The sequence below is a fragment of the Sander lucioperca genome, chromosome 10, assembly GCF_008315115.2.
Source record: "Sander lucioperca isolate FBNREF2018 chromosome 10, SLUC_FBN_1.2, whole genome shotgun sequence".
Lineage (NCBI taxonomy): Eukaryota > Metazoa > Chordata > Actinopteri > Perciformes > Percidae > Sander > Sander lucioperca.
Window position 1 is genome coordinate 15,787,647 of NC_050182.1, and position 13,831 is coordinate 15,801,477.

The window sequence follows — 13,831 nt, forward strand, 5'->3', positions numbered from 1 at the left end:
GACACACTCGGTCTGGGCCGGCTGCTTTCCTTGGGCAAAGTCTACTCAGCTCTCCTCTAACCTGATATGCCGTGATGATGGGAGGAAGGGGGGTCCCTTTGTTGAGTATTGGGGGGAGGGGTGCATCTCTGAATGTTGGCTGTAGGCTGAAGTGCATGGAACCCCACTGTCTGTGGTAGCAGCATGGGGGAGGGGTACATCAGCAATTGATTGTGGAGGTGAGCATGAGGGTAGGGGGGCATGCGGTGAACAGATCGGAGTAGGTGGGGGGGTGCGGTGTGGGGGTCAGGCAGGCCATTGCAGTAGGAGCAATGCAATCAAACCTGTTGTAGAACTGGTTGAGCTGGGTTGCCCTCACCACATCCCCCTGCTACTCTTCTTCTTGCAGCTTGTGATAGTTTTCATGCCCTCCTAGACCTCCTTCATGCTGTTCTCCTGCAGCTTCTGCTCTACCTTCCTTCTGTATTCCTCCTCTGCCTCTTTCAGCTTGACCTCCAGTTCCCCTGTACGCGCCTCAGCTTCGTCTGGTCCCCCTCTTTAAACGCCCTTTTTTTTGTTGAGGAGGTCCTTGACATCGCTGGTGATCCAAGGCTTATTATTTGGAAAGCAGCGTACAGTTCTTGTGGGAACTTCAATGTCCATACAGAAATTCAGGTAGTCAGTAGTGCAGTGTGTGCTTCACAGTTCCTGGTGTAATGCTGGCATGTACATACTGTACGTACACAAAATGGCAGCTTGGTTGATGTTGAGTTTGGATTGCCATGGATAATAATAAAATGAGCAGTTTTCCATTAAAACAATCATGTTGTCATAGCGTTCTTAGGAAAATCCTACAAAAGATGCACTGGTACCTCAGATCCTGCAGATGTGTTAAAAAAAAAAGAGTACAAACAGTACTGTCCCCGGATGTAGGTGTACGGGAAAGTTGTGACTAATAACCTTTAGAGTTCTTACGTAAAGCCAGAGTCTGAAGCCAAGTTTCTGATGGAAACATAACAACAGCAAAATCCTGTTTTGAGAAGTAAAAGGAATCGTGTATGGGCATTTTAGTGTGCGTTACGCAACAGTTGGCACAATAAGAAGCAACGGTGCCAAAACTCACATGTCTGAAACATGAGTAGAACAGAGGGATGGGCGATGTGTTTGTGCAACCTGCACGGCCTTGCATGACATAAGAGTTTGCTTTTAAACATGCATTTGTGTACACAAAGAGACAAATAAACACAGTCACATGCATGTGCACGTGTGTTCGCACACACATGCATATACACTAATACAGATGTAGGGTAAGCGACATTTTTCTAGAAGTCATGTGTTTATTATTTCTTTCACAGGTGACTGACTTATTTATATTTATTTTCCATCACAATTAAGGTGATTTACACACAATGAGTCAAATATGGTTTTACACAAATCCACATATGATGTTATTATGGGGGCAGCGGTAGCTCAGTCCGTAGGGACTTGGCTTGGGAACCGGAGGGTCACAGGTTCCCCGTACAGATCAAGTAGGGACTGTGGACTGGTAGCTGGAGAGGTGCCAGTTCACCCTCTTGGGCACTGCTGAAGTGCCTTTGAGCAAGGCGCTGAACCCCCAGCTGTTCAGGGTGCCTGTAATGGGACATCTCTTCATTTGGGCCAGTGTGAAATTATATCTTTACATGTATTCCCCCCCCCGCCCCCCCTGGTATCTCTTCTTCTTCTGGATTAGTTTATGGAGAAAAAAATGTGACTCCAGATGAGAAGTGTTTTAGCACATCTGTGTTGATTTATCCAGTGTACATTTTTGAGTTGGAGTATTATTTGTTGTTTAAAATTGATGCAGATCACCACACCTTAACAACAAACCATGTGACATCCCATTTACATTGTAGGACTTGTTTTTATTTGCATAAACAAACAAATGGTCCAACTTTCACTTGAATCCTCATAACATTTTTACAAATAAATAAAATGTGTTGTTTATAAAGGGACATTTTGAGGATAAATATTGGTGGTTTCACTTGGGTTGACACAGATTATGATCCTGGTCCTAATCCCACAGAGGGGAATATTTCCCCAATACGTCACCTCTTTGTGAACATTCACTGGATCAGATAAATGCTTAATACTGAAAGTAAACAACAGTAACCTGGGAAAGAAAACTAAGTCTTAGAGATCAAAACATGATAAATAGGTCACACAAGAAGAATTATTTTTACCTATTATTGTTATGATATCTAAATTTAGATTTTTTTCTTTACTTTACTACTTACTTTTACTTTTGTCTAATCCCTGTTTATTTATTGTGAATTATTTGAAAGTTTTATCTCTTCAGATTTATAAACAGTTGAAAATGATGAAACAATCTGACAGGATTAAAGGAGAAAATCAATTTGTAATTTAGCAGCTCATAGATGTATTCAAACTGTAAAGAAGGGTCGCAGGCAGGCTCTCTCGTGTCTGTCCATTAAATATGAAGCTACAGCCAGCATTCAATTTAAGTAGCTTAGCATAAATGCTAGAAATAGTACAAGTTCACTAATTAACAAATCCTATTTAGTTTGTTTAAATCAGACAAAAACAGACAAGTTGTTTTACTGGGGGTTAAGTGAATGTCTTGGCCAGGAGCCAAGTTACCTTTTTATATATATATATATATATATATCAATTTTTTATTATTTTTATATTTTTAAACATACAGAACGGCTAGTGTGGTTCAGCCAGCTAGCCAAACTTTCTTCTGTCTCCCAAGCAGAGTCGTCATTAAGTAACAAAACAATCGGGTCAGTAGGAAGTCGACATCCTATCACATCAGATATTATTGATGTTGTTTTATTCCAGAACTCATGCACCTGTTCACACTCCCAGACCATGTGCAGGAAAGTTCCAGTTTGTTCAGGTTGACAGAACGTGCAATAGGGAGTGGGAATGACTTTAGAGATGTATCTCTTCTGAGGAGTCCAATATGTCCTATGAAATATGTTGAAGTGGATCTGGTGGTGATTTGGATTCTTGAAACAATGGAAAATGTTGTCCCAAACCGTCTCCCAATTAATTGCGTTCCCTTCAGGGATCAGCTCTCGCTCCCATTTTGAGCCAAGTTACCTTTGAAAAAAGTAAGGCTAACTGACAAAACAGGTATAGAGTTAGCTAAGAAACAGGTAGCCTGGCTCTGTCCAAAGGTAACAAAATGTGCCTGGCCAAGAATCACAACTTGTCAACAAAGTTCAGCAGGCCTTTTACTTAATCAACACTCACTGGGTTTGAAGAGCAACCAGTTTTCATATTCCCATGTCTTAACATTCAGGTCTATTTTGGATTGGCAACATTTTGTTGGTGAGCATTTACACATGTATCAGCTTCGTAAAGTGCATGCACGCACGCATGCAGCTAACATTTCTTCGTCCAATCCAAGTCGCCACAGGAGTTCGAACAACATGCTTTTAAATGGAAGGGCCTTATGAGGACACCAGTGGACGTGAGTGGTTGGTTGGGTGGGTGCATGGGGTTACAAAGGACAAGCACAGATGTGAGTTGATCCTCGACTGCAAATTAGCAATGAGTGTGATGTGTGATGTGTCTACACTGAGTAAATGTTTTTTAACTACTTGTATCTGCATTTTATACTTATACTTTATACTTTGTACTCCTCTACATTGCAGAGGCAAATATTGAACTTACTTACTTCTTTACTTACTTGAAATGCAGTATTTGTTCCACAGTGTATTGCTACTTTTAGGTAAGCTAAGGATCTTAGTGCCATTAACAGGTTTCCTTTAAGAATGTACTTCCAAGTTTTTATGTAGGATTTAGCATAGTCTATATCCTTGACGTTACAATTCCGAGATTGCTCCGGTAACGTGTCTGTTTAACACTTACTGTAACTGAAAATGGGTTTATCTAATGATATTCCTCTGTTTACATTCCTGACCGGTCTATATTGATTGGAAAACCAGCCTGCCAGGTGAGAGGTCAGCAAACACTGACATCATCTCCCCTTCACCCACATCCCCCACGTAGTACTCCCCGCTGCTTGCTTGTACAAAAGAGGTTACATGGATTTGCTTCACCCGTCTTCCCTTTTATCCACAGGATTAGTTTTTGCTAAACCAAAGTCTTTATTATTTCTGTCGGCATTGATTTACTCTGGCATGGCGAAGGAAAAAAAAACGCTCATGTGCTTTTACATTCAATGACCTAATATAGTTTGAGAGATAATGCTGGCGCTCCTCAGAGGAGGCCCAGCAGTTGTTTATCTTATCTTTCACATGACTTTGAACAGGCTTGCATGTTGTTGACACTGTGGCACCTGAGCATGTATATTATAAACAGATGCATTTGCACACTGTGTTCTGTACATTTTGTTCCATATCTCTGAAGCACAACACTGGAGCACAGGATTGTTTTACTGTCACCCCCTAGTGGTCAAAAAAGGAAGGCAAGGCTTATAACGCAACAAAAAAGCATGCATTGCATGCATATGATGCACATGCTATATGGACTCAGGGCACCCGCAGACATAAGCATGGACTTTATCATTTGGTTCATGTTAATGGTGGAAAGGAAGGAAGTGTTTGTTCAGCTCCACACAAGTCACCACCGAAAAAAATTCCCTTTTGGTTGCCATGAAATTATCCCCAGATTAGCTTCATTTTTGTGTCACTCCTGCCAGTTTCTGGAGTGCCATTTTGACCCCCTGTGTATGGGAACAAGCAAAAAGGTAATAATGGAGATAGGCTATCAAGGAAACATTCAAAATTACATGTACAGATAATATCAAGACATAGACTGCTTTGCAAAAGCCATTGACCCTCATTTACAGAGAACTTTGCAGTGGAAGAATTCAAACAAAGACACATCTTTGCTGGATACTTTAAAATAAAAATGAAACAGCCAGCTGGCCACCAGAAGACAAATTGTACAACTACTGCAATAAAAATGATAATTAGCTTTGATGAACGTTGTCAAGAAACTTCACATTAAATCAAATCAAAACTGCCGTGCAATGAGGTTTATATGATCACCATTGAAGCACTAAAAGCCCATTGTTTCTTCTTTATAGCTTTACATTTTCTTTAAAGACGATCTGTTTGCTACAGTGGCGCTTTTGCTCATGGTGCATTTGTTGATAGTAATTATGACACATTTCCCTCACTACTTTATATCAGCATTCGCAGATTGTTATGTAATAATAAAGTCAAGTTACTAATCACAGCACATTGGAATTATTAGAAATGAAAAAACATCCAAAACCAGATGTTCAACACTGTAAAGGACTCTTGAGCCACCTTGTGGTAATCTAAGACTAAGACATGTAAGAGTAATGTTTCTCTTCAGTATTTGCTTTTTATCTGGAAAACATCCAGTCAGTAATTAATAAGCAAATACCAATGAAAGTAAAAGTTAAAGGTAACTGAAACAGGATACATAAAATAAGAAGATATATGGAGAATTCACTGTCTTTATTTAAACACTGGCTTAGTGAGGTCACAATGCATCATGCTGTTGTCTCTATCACATCCTGATCACGTGAGGCACTATTAGCAGAGATTTAAAAATAGATCAAATTAATGAATTGAGCACAGTGGGAATAATAAAATAAACAGCCTCAAGGTTAGAGAAGGCACTGTGTAATCAGAAAACAACTGTTTTGAATGCTGGGGAATCTGAGTAGGGTCCGTTTGGCTATTAATTAATGAGGATGATGTGAAGAAAATTAAACAGAATATCTGTCTCTTGCTCCAATGTTGTAGTTCTACTCTCTGATACTCTCTGATTAAGTGGGCAGAAACATAACAACAGTTATGCAACAGCAATATCTATACTGAGCTTGAAGGTTCATTCTTAATAATAATAATAATATTATATACTTTATTAATCCAGCAAGGGAAATTAGTATGTTTTCACTCTGTTGTTATTATACACATTACACACAGGCCTGAATTACACACACATGCTCAGTACCTATACATGCACTAATGGAGAGATGTCAGAGTGAGGGGGCTGCCCACAGAAAGGCGCCACGAGCAGTTGGGGTTTCACTGCCTTGCTCAAGAGTACCTTGGCAGTGCCCAGGAGGTGAACTGGCACCTCTCCAGCTACCAATTGACTACCATACTTCAGTCCATATGGGGACTTGAACCAGCAACCCTCCGGTTCCCAACCCAACTCCCTACTGACTGAGCTACTGCCACCCTCTTGACCTTGAAAACAGCAGTTTGACAAAAAGTCCCACTATTTTGAGGTATTTGTACTTGTACACATTAAGCTCTTAATAAATATGAACATCTTTGAAAATGATGCATAGTAATAGATTAAACTAGTTTCCACTGTATATAAAATAATTAAAATGAGCTCCACCTCGGCCAGCAACAACGTTAGCATATGTTAATACATGTTATTGCATCAATAATAATAACATTACAATACAAAATACACAATGATATACCACTCTCTCATTCAGCATACAAAGAAGTTTTGATTCGTTAAGTACATTTTATTGCTATTTTATCTTAAAACTTTAACTTAAGAAGATCTTAATACTGCTTCCGCCACTGTCTGCAGGTCAAATAAAAGATGAAATCATAATATGCAAATACATCTATGTACTTTATTTAACGTATGAGTGAGACGTCCTTAACTTTTAACTATTATCTTTTTGATGCAATAGTCCTGTATGACATAATGCTCTTAAACTTCACTATCGTGCATGTTTACTTTAGTGATAAAATCCTACACATCTTCTATTATTTAACGGTTGTTGAATAGATAATCCTTTTTGCATTTATAACTAGACGTATGCAGGTTATTAAAGAGGCGTTAAAGAAGCTGCCTTTACAATCCACTGCTTTGGTGCGGCGTGTTAACTCTTTCCACTCTGAAACTTGAGCTGCTCCGGCCACAACCAAACTGGCTGCTCTTCAAATAACAGACATCCATCAGTCTGTGTGCATAGACGTGTCGTCCATAGAATTGCATTCATTATTCATGCTGATCTTATGTATCTGCCCAACCTTACAGCTTCATTACTGTCCAACTGTATGGTAATCCAAACCAGGAACAGGAGAGCTATAGGGCAAATTAGATCACATTTAACAGATTAATCAAGATTATCATCAAGGCTACTGTGTATAGCTTTACATACATGTATGTCAAGTGCTACATTGCAATTGTTATATTCAATGTAGAGTTTTTGCAATGCCTTAATCAGGACTGCAATTAAAGAGATAATTGAGACATGTCGAGTTAACATTAAGTTTCTTTTGCAAATGATCAAATCCACGTGTATTTCTGTACTCGGCTGTATTGTTGAGACTGGCTGGTGAAACCCAATCAGTCATCAAAGCTTTATACATCTCTCTTTATCTACACGACACTCGACGACAACCGTCTCAGGTTGCCAAGCGACCAGTCACAAAAAAAACCTTTGCGGTGTCCCTGAAACTGATTGGTGTTTGACTGATATCCTGCTGCAACCAGTGAGAGCAGAGGAGGAGGACTTGCAAGGAAGTGGCCAGGTAACAGGTTGCATGGTGAGATCAATACATCCATGGGTGAGATGGTATAAACTTGTGTTTCCATAAATAAACTGAAGGTATGAACGTGTGTGGGTAGAGCCAATTCATAGGGAATAACAGATCAGAATACAAGTAACGCATGTTTCTAAAAAATGGTCTTCCTGCATTGTAATTTGCCATCACCATACATTAGGAAGAGTTAAGGATGGAAAGGGAAGGTTTTATCTTCAGTTATGAGAAAACATGAACTTGCTCAAGCCGCTGAGCTGCTGCAGCATAAAAATCATCCACGTAAGCCATCTGAGCATAAACATGACAATACTGGTTCCCTAACAGCTGTGTGTGTGTGTGTGTGTGTTCTTGTTTAACTAGATTTGTGGAGTCCAAAAACCGGGAATACAGTATACTTGTGGGGTCCGGACAGCTTTGTGGGGTCAAAATGTTGGACCCCACAACTTTAAAGGGCTGTTTGAGGATTAAGACTTAGTTGTAGGATTAGGGTTAGAATTAGGTTATGGTTAGGGTGAGGGTAAGGGTTAAGGTTAGGCATTTAGTTGTGATGGTTAAGATTAGGGTAAGGGGCTAGGGAATGCATTATATACTCAATAACGGGTCCCCACAAAGATAGTGAAATGCACTATGTGTGTGTGTGTGTGTGTGTGTGTGTGTGTGTGTGTGTGTGTGTGTGTGTGTGTGCATCAGAGTTAAAGGAGCCAGTCTACCAACACTGAAATATGCATGAGGAAATCTACACCTGTTTCCAGGTAACCAAGGCAGGGATTCTGAACCGTGACGCTGAATTTTGTGTGTGTGTGTGTGTGTGTGTGTGTGTGTGTGTGTGTGTATGTGTTTGTGTGTGTGTATGTGTGTGTGTGTGTGTGTGTACACCTGCGTATGGCGCATGCACGAACATCACAGCATCCTAGCTTTACCTGTTCAGACACTCTGTTGGGACGAAAGCAGCTGTCAACTCCGTTGACTTGATGAGAGAGACATAATCTGAGCAGGAGAAACGCTATGAAACTGTGCGGGCCTCGGAACTGAACTGGTTCCCTGTGCTACTGAACTACCGACAACTTTTACGCATGGAAACAGGTCAAAGTTGGTCCAACTGAGACAAGCTGGAAGCGGAGACTTGGTGGAGGGTGGACCACAGAGGCATAAAGAGGTCTTCACAGGTCGTGCCCTGAGTTTTGAGTATCTATTTGTGCAAGTATGAATCCAGTGTGGAAAGTTTATAAGAGCAAAGTGCTGAAGACCATTAACCCTGAGTATGAGGAGGACACTGCTGAAGAGGTACAGAATTTACAACTTTCTCCATCTTACTCATTCATTCATATGCATATATTAAAGTGTCAAAAAGTTGCCGTGGTTGTTGGCATTGAAGTCAAAAAGTCACCAGGTTTTGTTTCCAGATCATTTTTTATTCATCACAGGGTCAGATGAGCCTGCTAGGCTGTTTTGTTTTCTGTGCAAAGGGAACTTTAAGACAGAAGTTAGGCATACATTACCTACAATACTTCCTTTTGCATATTTTGGCAACTTTGACTGCCAACTGAATTATTAACTGATACAAACTGTTTGTAATTTATTATTAGCATGCAGATCTTCTGTTTCCAGTGTCAAATATGAAATCCAGCAGATGTATTCACTGCACCAATAAAGCAGCTTGTAACTGAAATACTGTACGTTACGGCAACATTAGAAGGCATGAAATCAGTTTCATTTTTACACATTTTATTACTGTACTTAAGTACAATTCTGAGGTAGTATTTCCATTTTATGCTACTTTGTACCACTGCTCCACTACATTTCCGAGGGACATAATGTACGTTTTCCTCCACTACTTTTATCCAAACAGTAACACTATAGTTACTACTTTTCAGATTAAGATTTTATGTTTATAAATTTAATAAACATAACACATTGTTGAAAATGAAACAAGTGGTTCTCCAATCTTTTTGGCTGGTAACACCTTACTCACATTTCCTCTTGTAACTTTCAATACATTTGAATAATTGTTCGAGGCCAAAGTAGTAAGAGGTAAAAGTATGCAATATTTCAATATTAGAAAGCAAAATAGAAAATTCCAATAAACTAACACATATTTGTGTAGCAGATTATTGTTTTTCTTCTTTTCTGCACCTTTAATCATCTCACTATGCCCCAGATTTATTTTTGCAAGCCTTACGTTGAGAACCACTGGATTAAAGTTATTACTACCAAACTGTATACACTGTAAGATATTTAAACTAGCTGCACCTCCACCAGCTACAGCAGTAAAATGCTGCTTACACAGTCATTTTCTATAAGTGTGAATTTGAACAAAAGACTTTTTACTTGTAATGGAGTATTTTACATTGTTGTACTTGTACTTTGATTTCAGTATTTGACTACTTTTTCCACCACTGGTTTTCATGGCACCTGTACTCCATCCAGAGTTTGCTACCAACAAAACAGACACAGTGTTGTGCTGACCAAGATCTCTGGAAGACTCAGAAATTTGATCCTGCATGGGAGCTGAACAAACGGATTAGTTGGCATTCCACTGACTGACTGACATGAGTGGACGAGACAGATAGTCAGGGCCTCTGGGTGTACTCAGACCAGCCACCTTCAATTCTCTCGCAGTGCCAGGGACCGCGGGGAACACTGTGTGTGTTTGGAGAGATAGTTTCCTTTTGGAGCGGTGTGCAGAGCTGCTATTTGAATCGACAATGCTCCGTGGCACTTGCAAAATAAAAGTCGATTTAAGTGTATCACTATGACCTCATGTCAAAACATACACTGATGTGGAAATACTTTTGTAGAACAATCAAACAATTTCCAAAACTGCTTTTACTTCAGGCTCCAGCAGTCCATGTCTTCTATAGTCTCGATGAACATTTCTTGATGTGTGCTTTAAGGTCTTGTTCTGGGTTTTCTACAGGTTGTAGTATCGACATTATGCACTAGATGGCGACCAAGGTGCACAAATCCTGTGCATCTGTATTACTGTAACATCAAGGCATTGCTGTTTGGTCATCCATTTTGTCTTGCTTTTTGCTGCTGCTGCTGCAGGTCACAGAGGTGGAGGATGATATGAGTCCTGTGCAGGAGGATGAGGGACCCAACGCTGTAACCCAGCTGGCCAGGAAAGTATGTAATTTCATATATAAAAAAATATGTTAACCCTAGAAAACACATACAGTTTATAATGTGGTCATACAACTGTTAAATGTACGCCACATCTTCAGTGTTGTGTCAGTAATGAAGAATATTATAAGAGGTTGTAAAATGAATAAAGAAGGTCTTTCTCTACACGTATCAGAAGACCATTGTTCGACGGATCCTCTGAAACCACCTAAGTGTATACCTACTTTGACCTTTGACCCCTGTGTGTGGTTGGTTGTGTTCAGATGCAGGGGGCCGGGACTAAAAGCTGGAACAGGCTATCATCTCTCTTCAACAAAGACGATGAACACCAGCTTCTAGAGGAGACTGAAAGCCCGCCAGTCCCCGACCAGTGAGTGGAAATCTTTCTCTTTTGTTATCTGTTACCTTGTACCATCTGTGGGGTTTGTATCGAAAAAATTGGGCTGCTTCGTGGAACTGTTTTTTTTTAATAGTTTCTGTGTGTGATATGTATTCAGAGTTTAATGAAGTCCAAATAATGTTGTAGATTTAGTTAAAAATCAGTAGCAGAATGTAACTCTGACAAACTGAATGACAAAAACGAGGTCTGATCAAAATATGACATAAATTGCAAGCTTTGATTTGGTGAAATTCTGGGCTAAATTTTGATTGAAAAGTCAAAGTTTAATAGACTTCTAGGTTAGATATGACTGTTGCCTTAACAGCATTTACTGTAAACTATGTTGTTAGTAGACATTTTGGGAAGTATCCGCTTATTCGCTCTCCTCTCGTCAGTTAGATAAGAAAATTGACACCAATCTGTACGTGGAAGTGATATTGAGTTTCTCGTTTAACTCTCTGAAAGAAAGCGGATAAGTGTATTTCCCAAAATGTCAAAAAAGCAGTCAACCCTTATTTTTAACCAGTTTTTCCGCCAACTTATGCTTGTTTTTTTCTGTCTTCAGAGCAGTTCAGCCTCTAAGAAATGTTTGTTTGATGTAAACTGCAATCTATTTAGTATCAGCCAGTAGAACTAATAAGTAGTGCACTAAAATCTAAAATCAGAAAACCTAACACATAGTTGACAATGGTGAATTCCAAGCCAAAACACCCACTTATATTTGACGGACTCCCAAATTGAACCCTTACTTTCTCTGAATCTTCAGTCCACTTGCAGTAAAGCCAGAGGAGCCTCCACGACCCACTAAGCGCACAGCATTCTGGGATAGCTTCGCGGCCAACTGGGCTGCCAAGAAGCAGGCGGAAGCTGCGGCCGCTGCTGCTGCAGCGAACGAGGCAGCAGCAGGTCAGGGTGAGGAGGGGGTGACAGAGACCGGAGAGGAGGAGAGCCAGGATGGGCAGATCCCTCAGGGAGAGGAGAGTGAAGGAGGAGGAGGAGGAGGAGAAGGACGGAGCAGCAACAGCTTCTCCAAATACGTCTCGCTGGGAGGAGGGAGTGAGGACACATCCTTCAAGTGGAACTTTGTCACCAGCAAGCTGGCAGAGCTGAAGTCCAAGAACAACTAGCTGCTCATGATGAAGAAATCGGGAGAATATAAACAATATGATGAAGGGGTTAGATGTAGGATTGTGGAGGAGGTTTATGAGGAGGCTATATTTTACACAGGATGTCCTATAACTGAATTGTACAGCTATTGTAGAAGTCCCTTTTTATCTGAATTATTCAACTCATGCATTGTCTCCCATAAATTTAGTTTTAAAACCATATTACAATGAACAAAAGAGTTACATAAACCAATTTTTTTTTACCTTTACTTACCCTATTTTAGGTATAGTCTTGAAAAAAAAAAAATTAACTTTAAAGTGCGAGGAGGGGTTATAATATGAATCATGGCATATTTCAAACCTGAAAATTAAATATCCCTTGTTCCTGGGAGACAAAAAGTTAGGTCCTGGAGATACTCTGCAATATACCAATACTTACTTCTACTATACCATTACAGAATAAAATGAGTTTACTTTACAAAGTGGACTTCTAAAACTGCTTGTACTAAAAGAGAGTTACGCTAATTAATGAAATTCTTTATTATTTCAAAGAGGCGAGGTGGGAGTAAGATGCGTATCTGCCTAAAGAGCTAACTGCTGTCTCTTTACCAGCGGGAGACGCAGCATGTAGCCGACAGTGTAACAAGTGATCAGAAGTAAATACAGCAGATTTATTACTTTATCTGATGTTGAACCTGGTGCATAGGCTGCACAACATGCTCAATGGTGTTTTAAGCCCCCAACGTCTCCTTCCAGGCATCGCTGCAACCGTTGACTTCAAGGCACCTAACCCTAACCTTAACCCTAACCTTAAATTTAACCATAACCATTACCTAATCCTAGTGCGTTGGGGGCTTAAAACACCGATAAACGCACAACACAGCCCACTTTTTTTGTGGGTTGTGTGGCGATATCTACCTTCCCAACGTGCTTTTTAAACCACAAAGAGGTGCCTTCATACCTGTCAGCAAACTTGATCTAATCTGTAACCGGATTAAGAGATTAAAGGTAATGATAGCTAGATTAGTTGAGGATTATCTCACTTAACCTGCGCAGAGGGCAGGGGATTTCAGTAATGAGATTTGGCAGTGCGACATAACTATTACATAATATAAGCATTTATTTAAACCACTTTTTCTCTCCTCAGACATCAGGAAGGGGAACTGTGCTGCACAATTATATGAAATGTGTGAAATATGAATGTGTGTGTGTGTGTGTGTGTGTGTGTGGTGAGATCATGTCAGGTGCACTGACATGATGACTTAACTGACTTTCATTTTCTGATTGTGACTGAGACTGTGCAAAGTGTGAGTTTTTAACATTCCTAATCTTGTGACATGAAAAAAGGAGGCTTTAAATATTATTTTATCTCAGATTTTGGTTTTCGTCTCGTTGTACGTTTTATTTTGCTGTTTTGTTTTTAACAGTATGCTATAATAAAGACTACTGCACTTAACATTCTGACAAAGCATGAATGAGCAAACGTAATTTTCTTTCTTTTGCCAAAGAGGAAGAACATTTTAATCAATCCTTTTCTAAACTTGGAAGAAAAAAGTGTTTTTATGTTTTTCTTTTCATCAAGACAGAACCAAACCATTTGATGCACCTACAATACAAATGTAGTGGTAAGTTTTTTTAGAGGAGAGGTGAGAGACTGAGACATTTTTTGCAGCTTTACAACTAATGCAAAGCAGACTGAAGCTGAAACAAGG

At 39.8% G+C, this 13,831-nt stretch overlaps 1 protein-coding gene across 1 annotated transcript; it reads left to right on the forward strand.

The window, feature by feature from the left end:
- The first annotated feature begins 8,401 nt into the window (after positions 1–8,401).
- Positions 8,402–13,584, forward strand: LOC116059904 (uncharacterized protein C1orf232). The gene is made up of 4 exons (XM_031313175.2): positions 8,402–8,795; positions 10,560–10,637; positions 10,898–11,004; positions 11,780–13,584. Exons 1-4 carry the CDS (start codon positions 8,715–8,717, stop codon positions 12,138–12,140), a joined length of 627 nt encoding a protein of 208 aa, XP_031169035.1. The 5' UTR covers positions 8,402–8,714; the 3' UTR covers positions 12,141–13,584.
- The last annotated feature ends 247 nt before the right edge of the window (positions 13,585–13,831 follow it).

Coding starts and splice junctions, on each gene's coding strand:
- LOC116059904 (XM_031313175.2), top strand. CDS start 8,715: ATGAATCCAGTGTGGAAAGTTTATAAGAGCAAAGTGCTGAAGACCATT. Junction 8,796..10,559: donor AGGAGGACACTGCTGAAGAG/GTACAGAATTTA, acceptor CTGCTGCTGCAG/GTCACAGAGGTGGAGGATGA. Junction 10,638..10,897: donor TAACCCAGCTGGCCAGGAAA/GTATGTAATTTC, acceptor GGTTGTGTTCAG/ATGCAGGGGGCCGGGACTAA.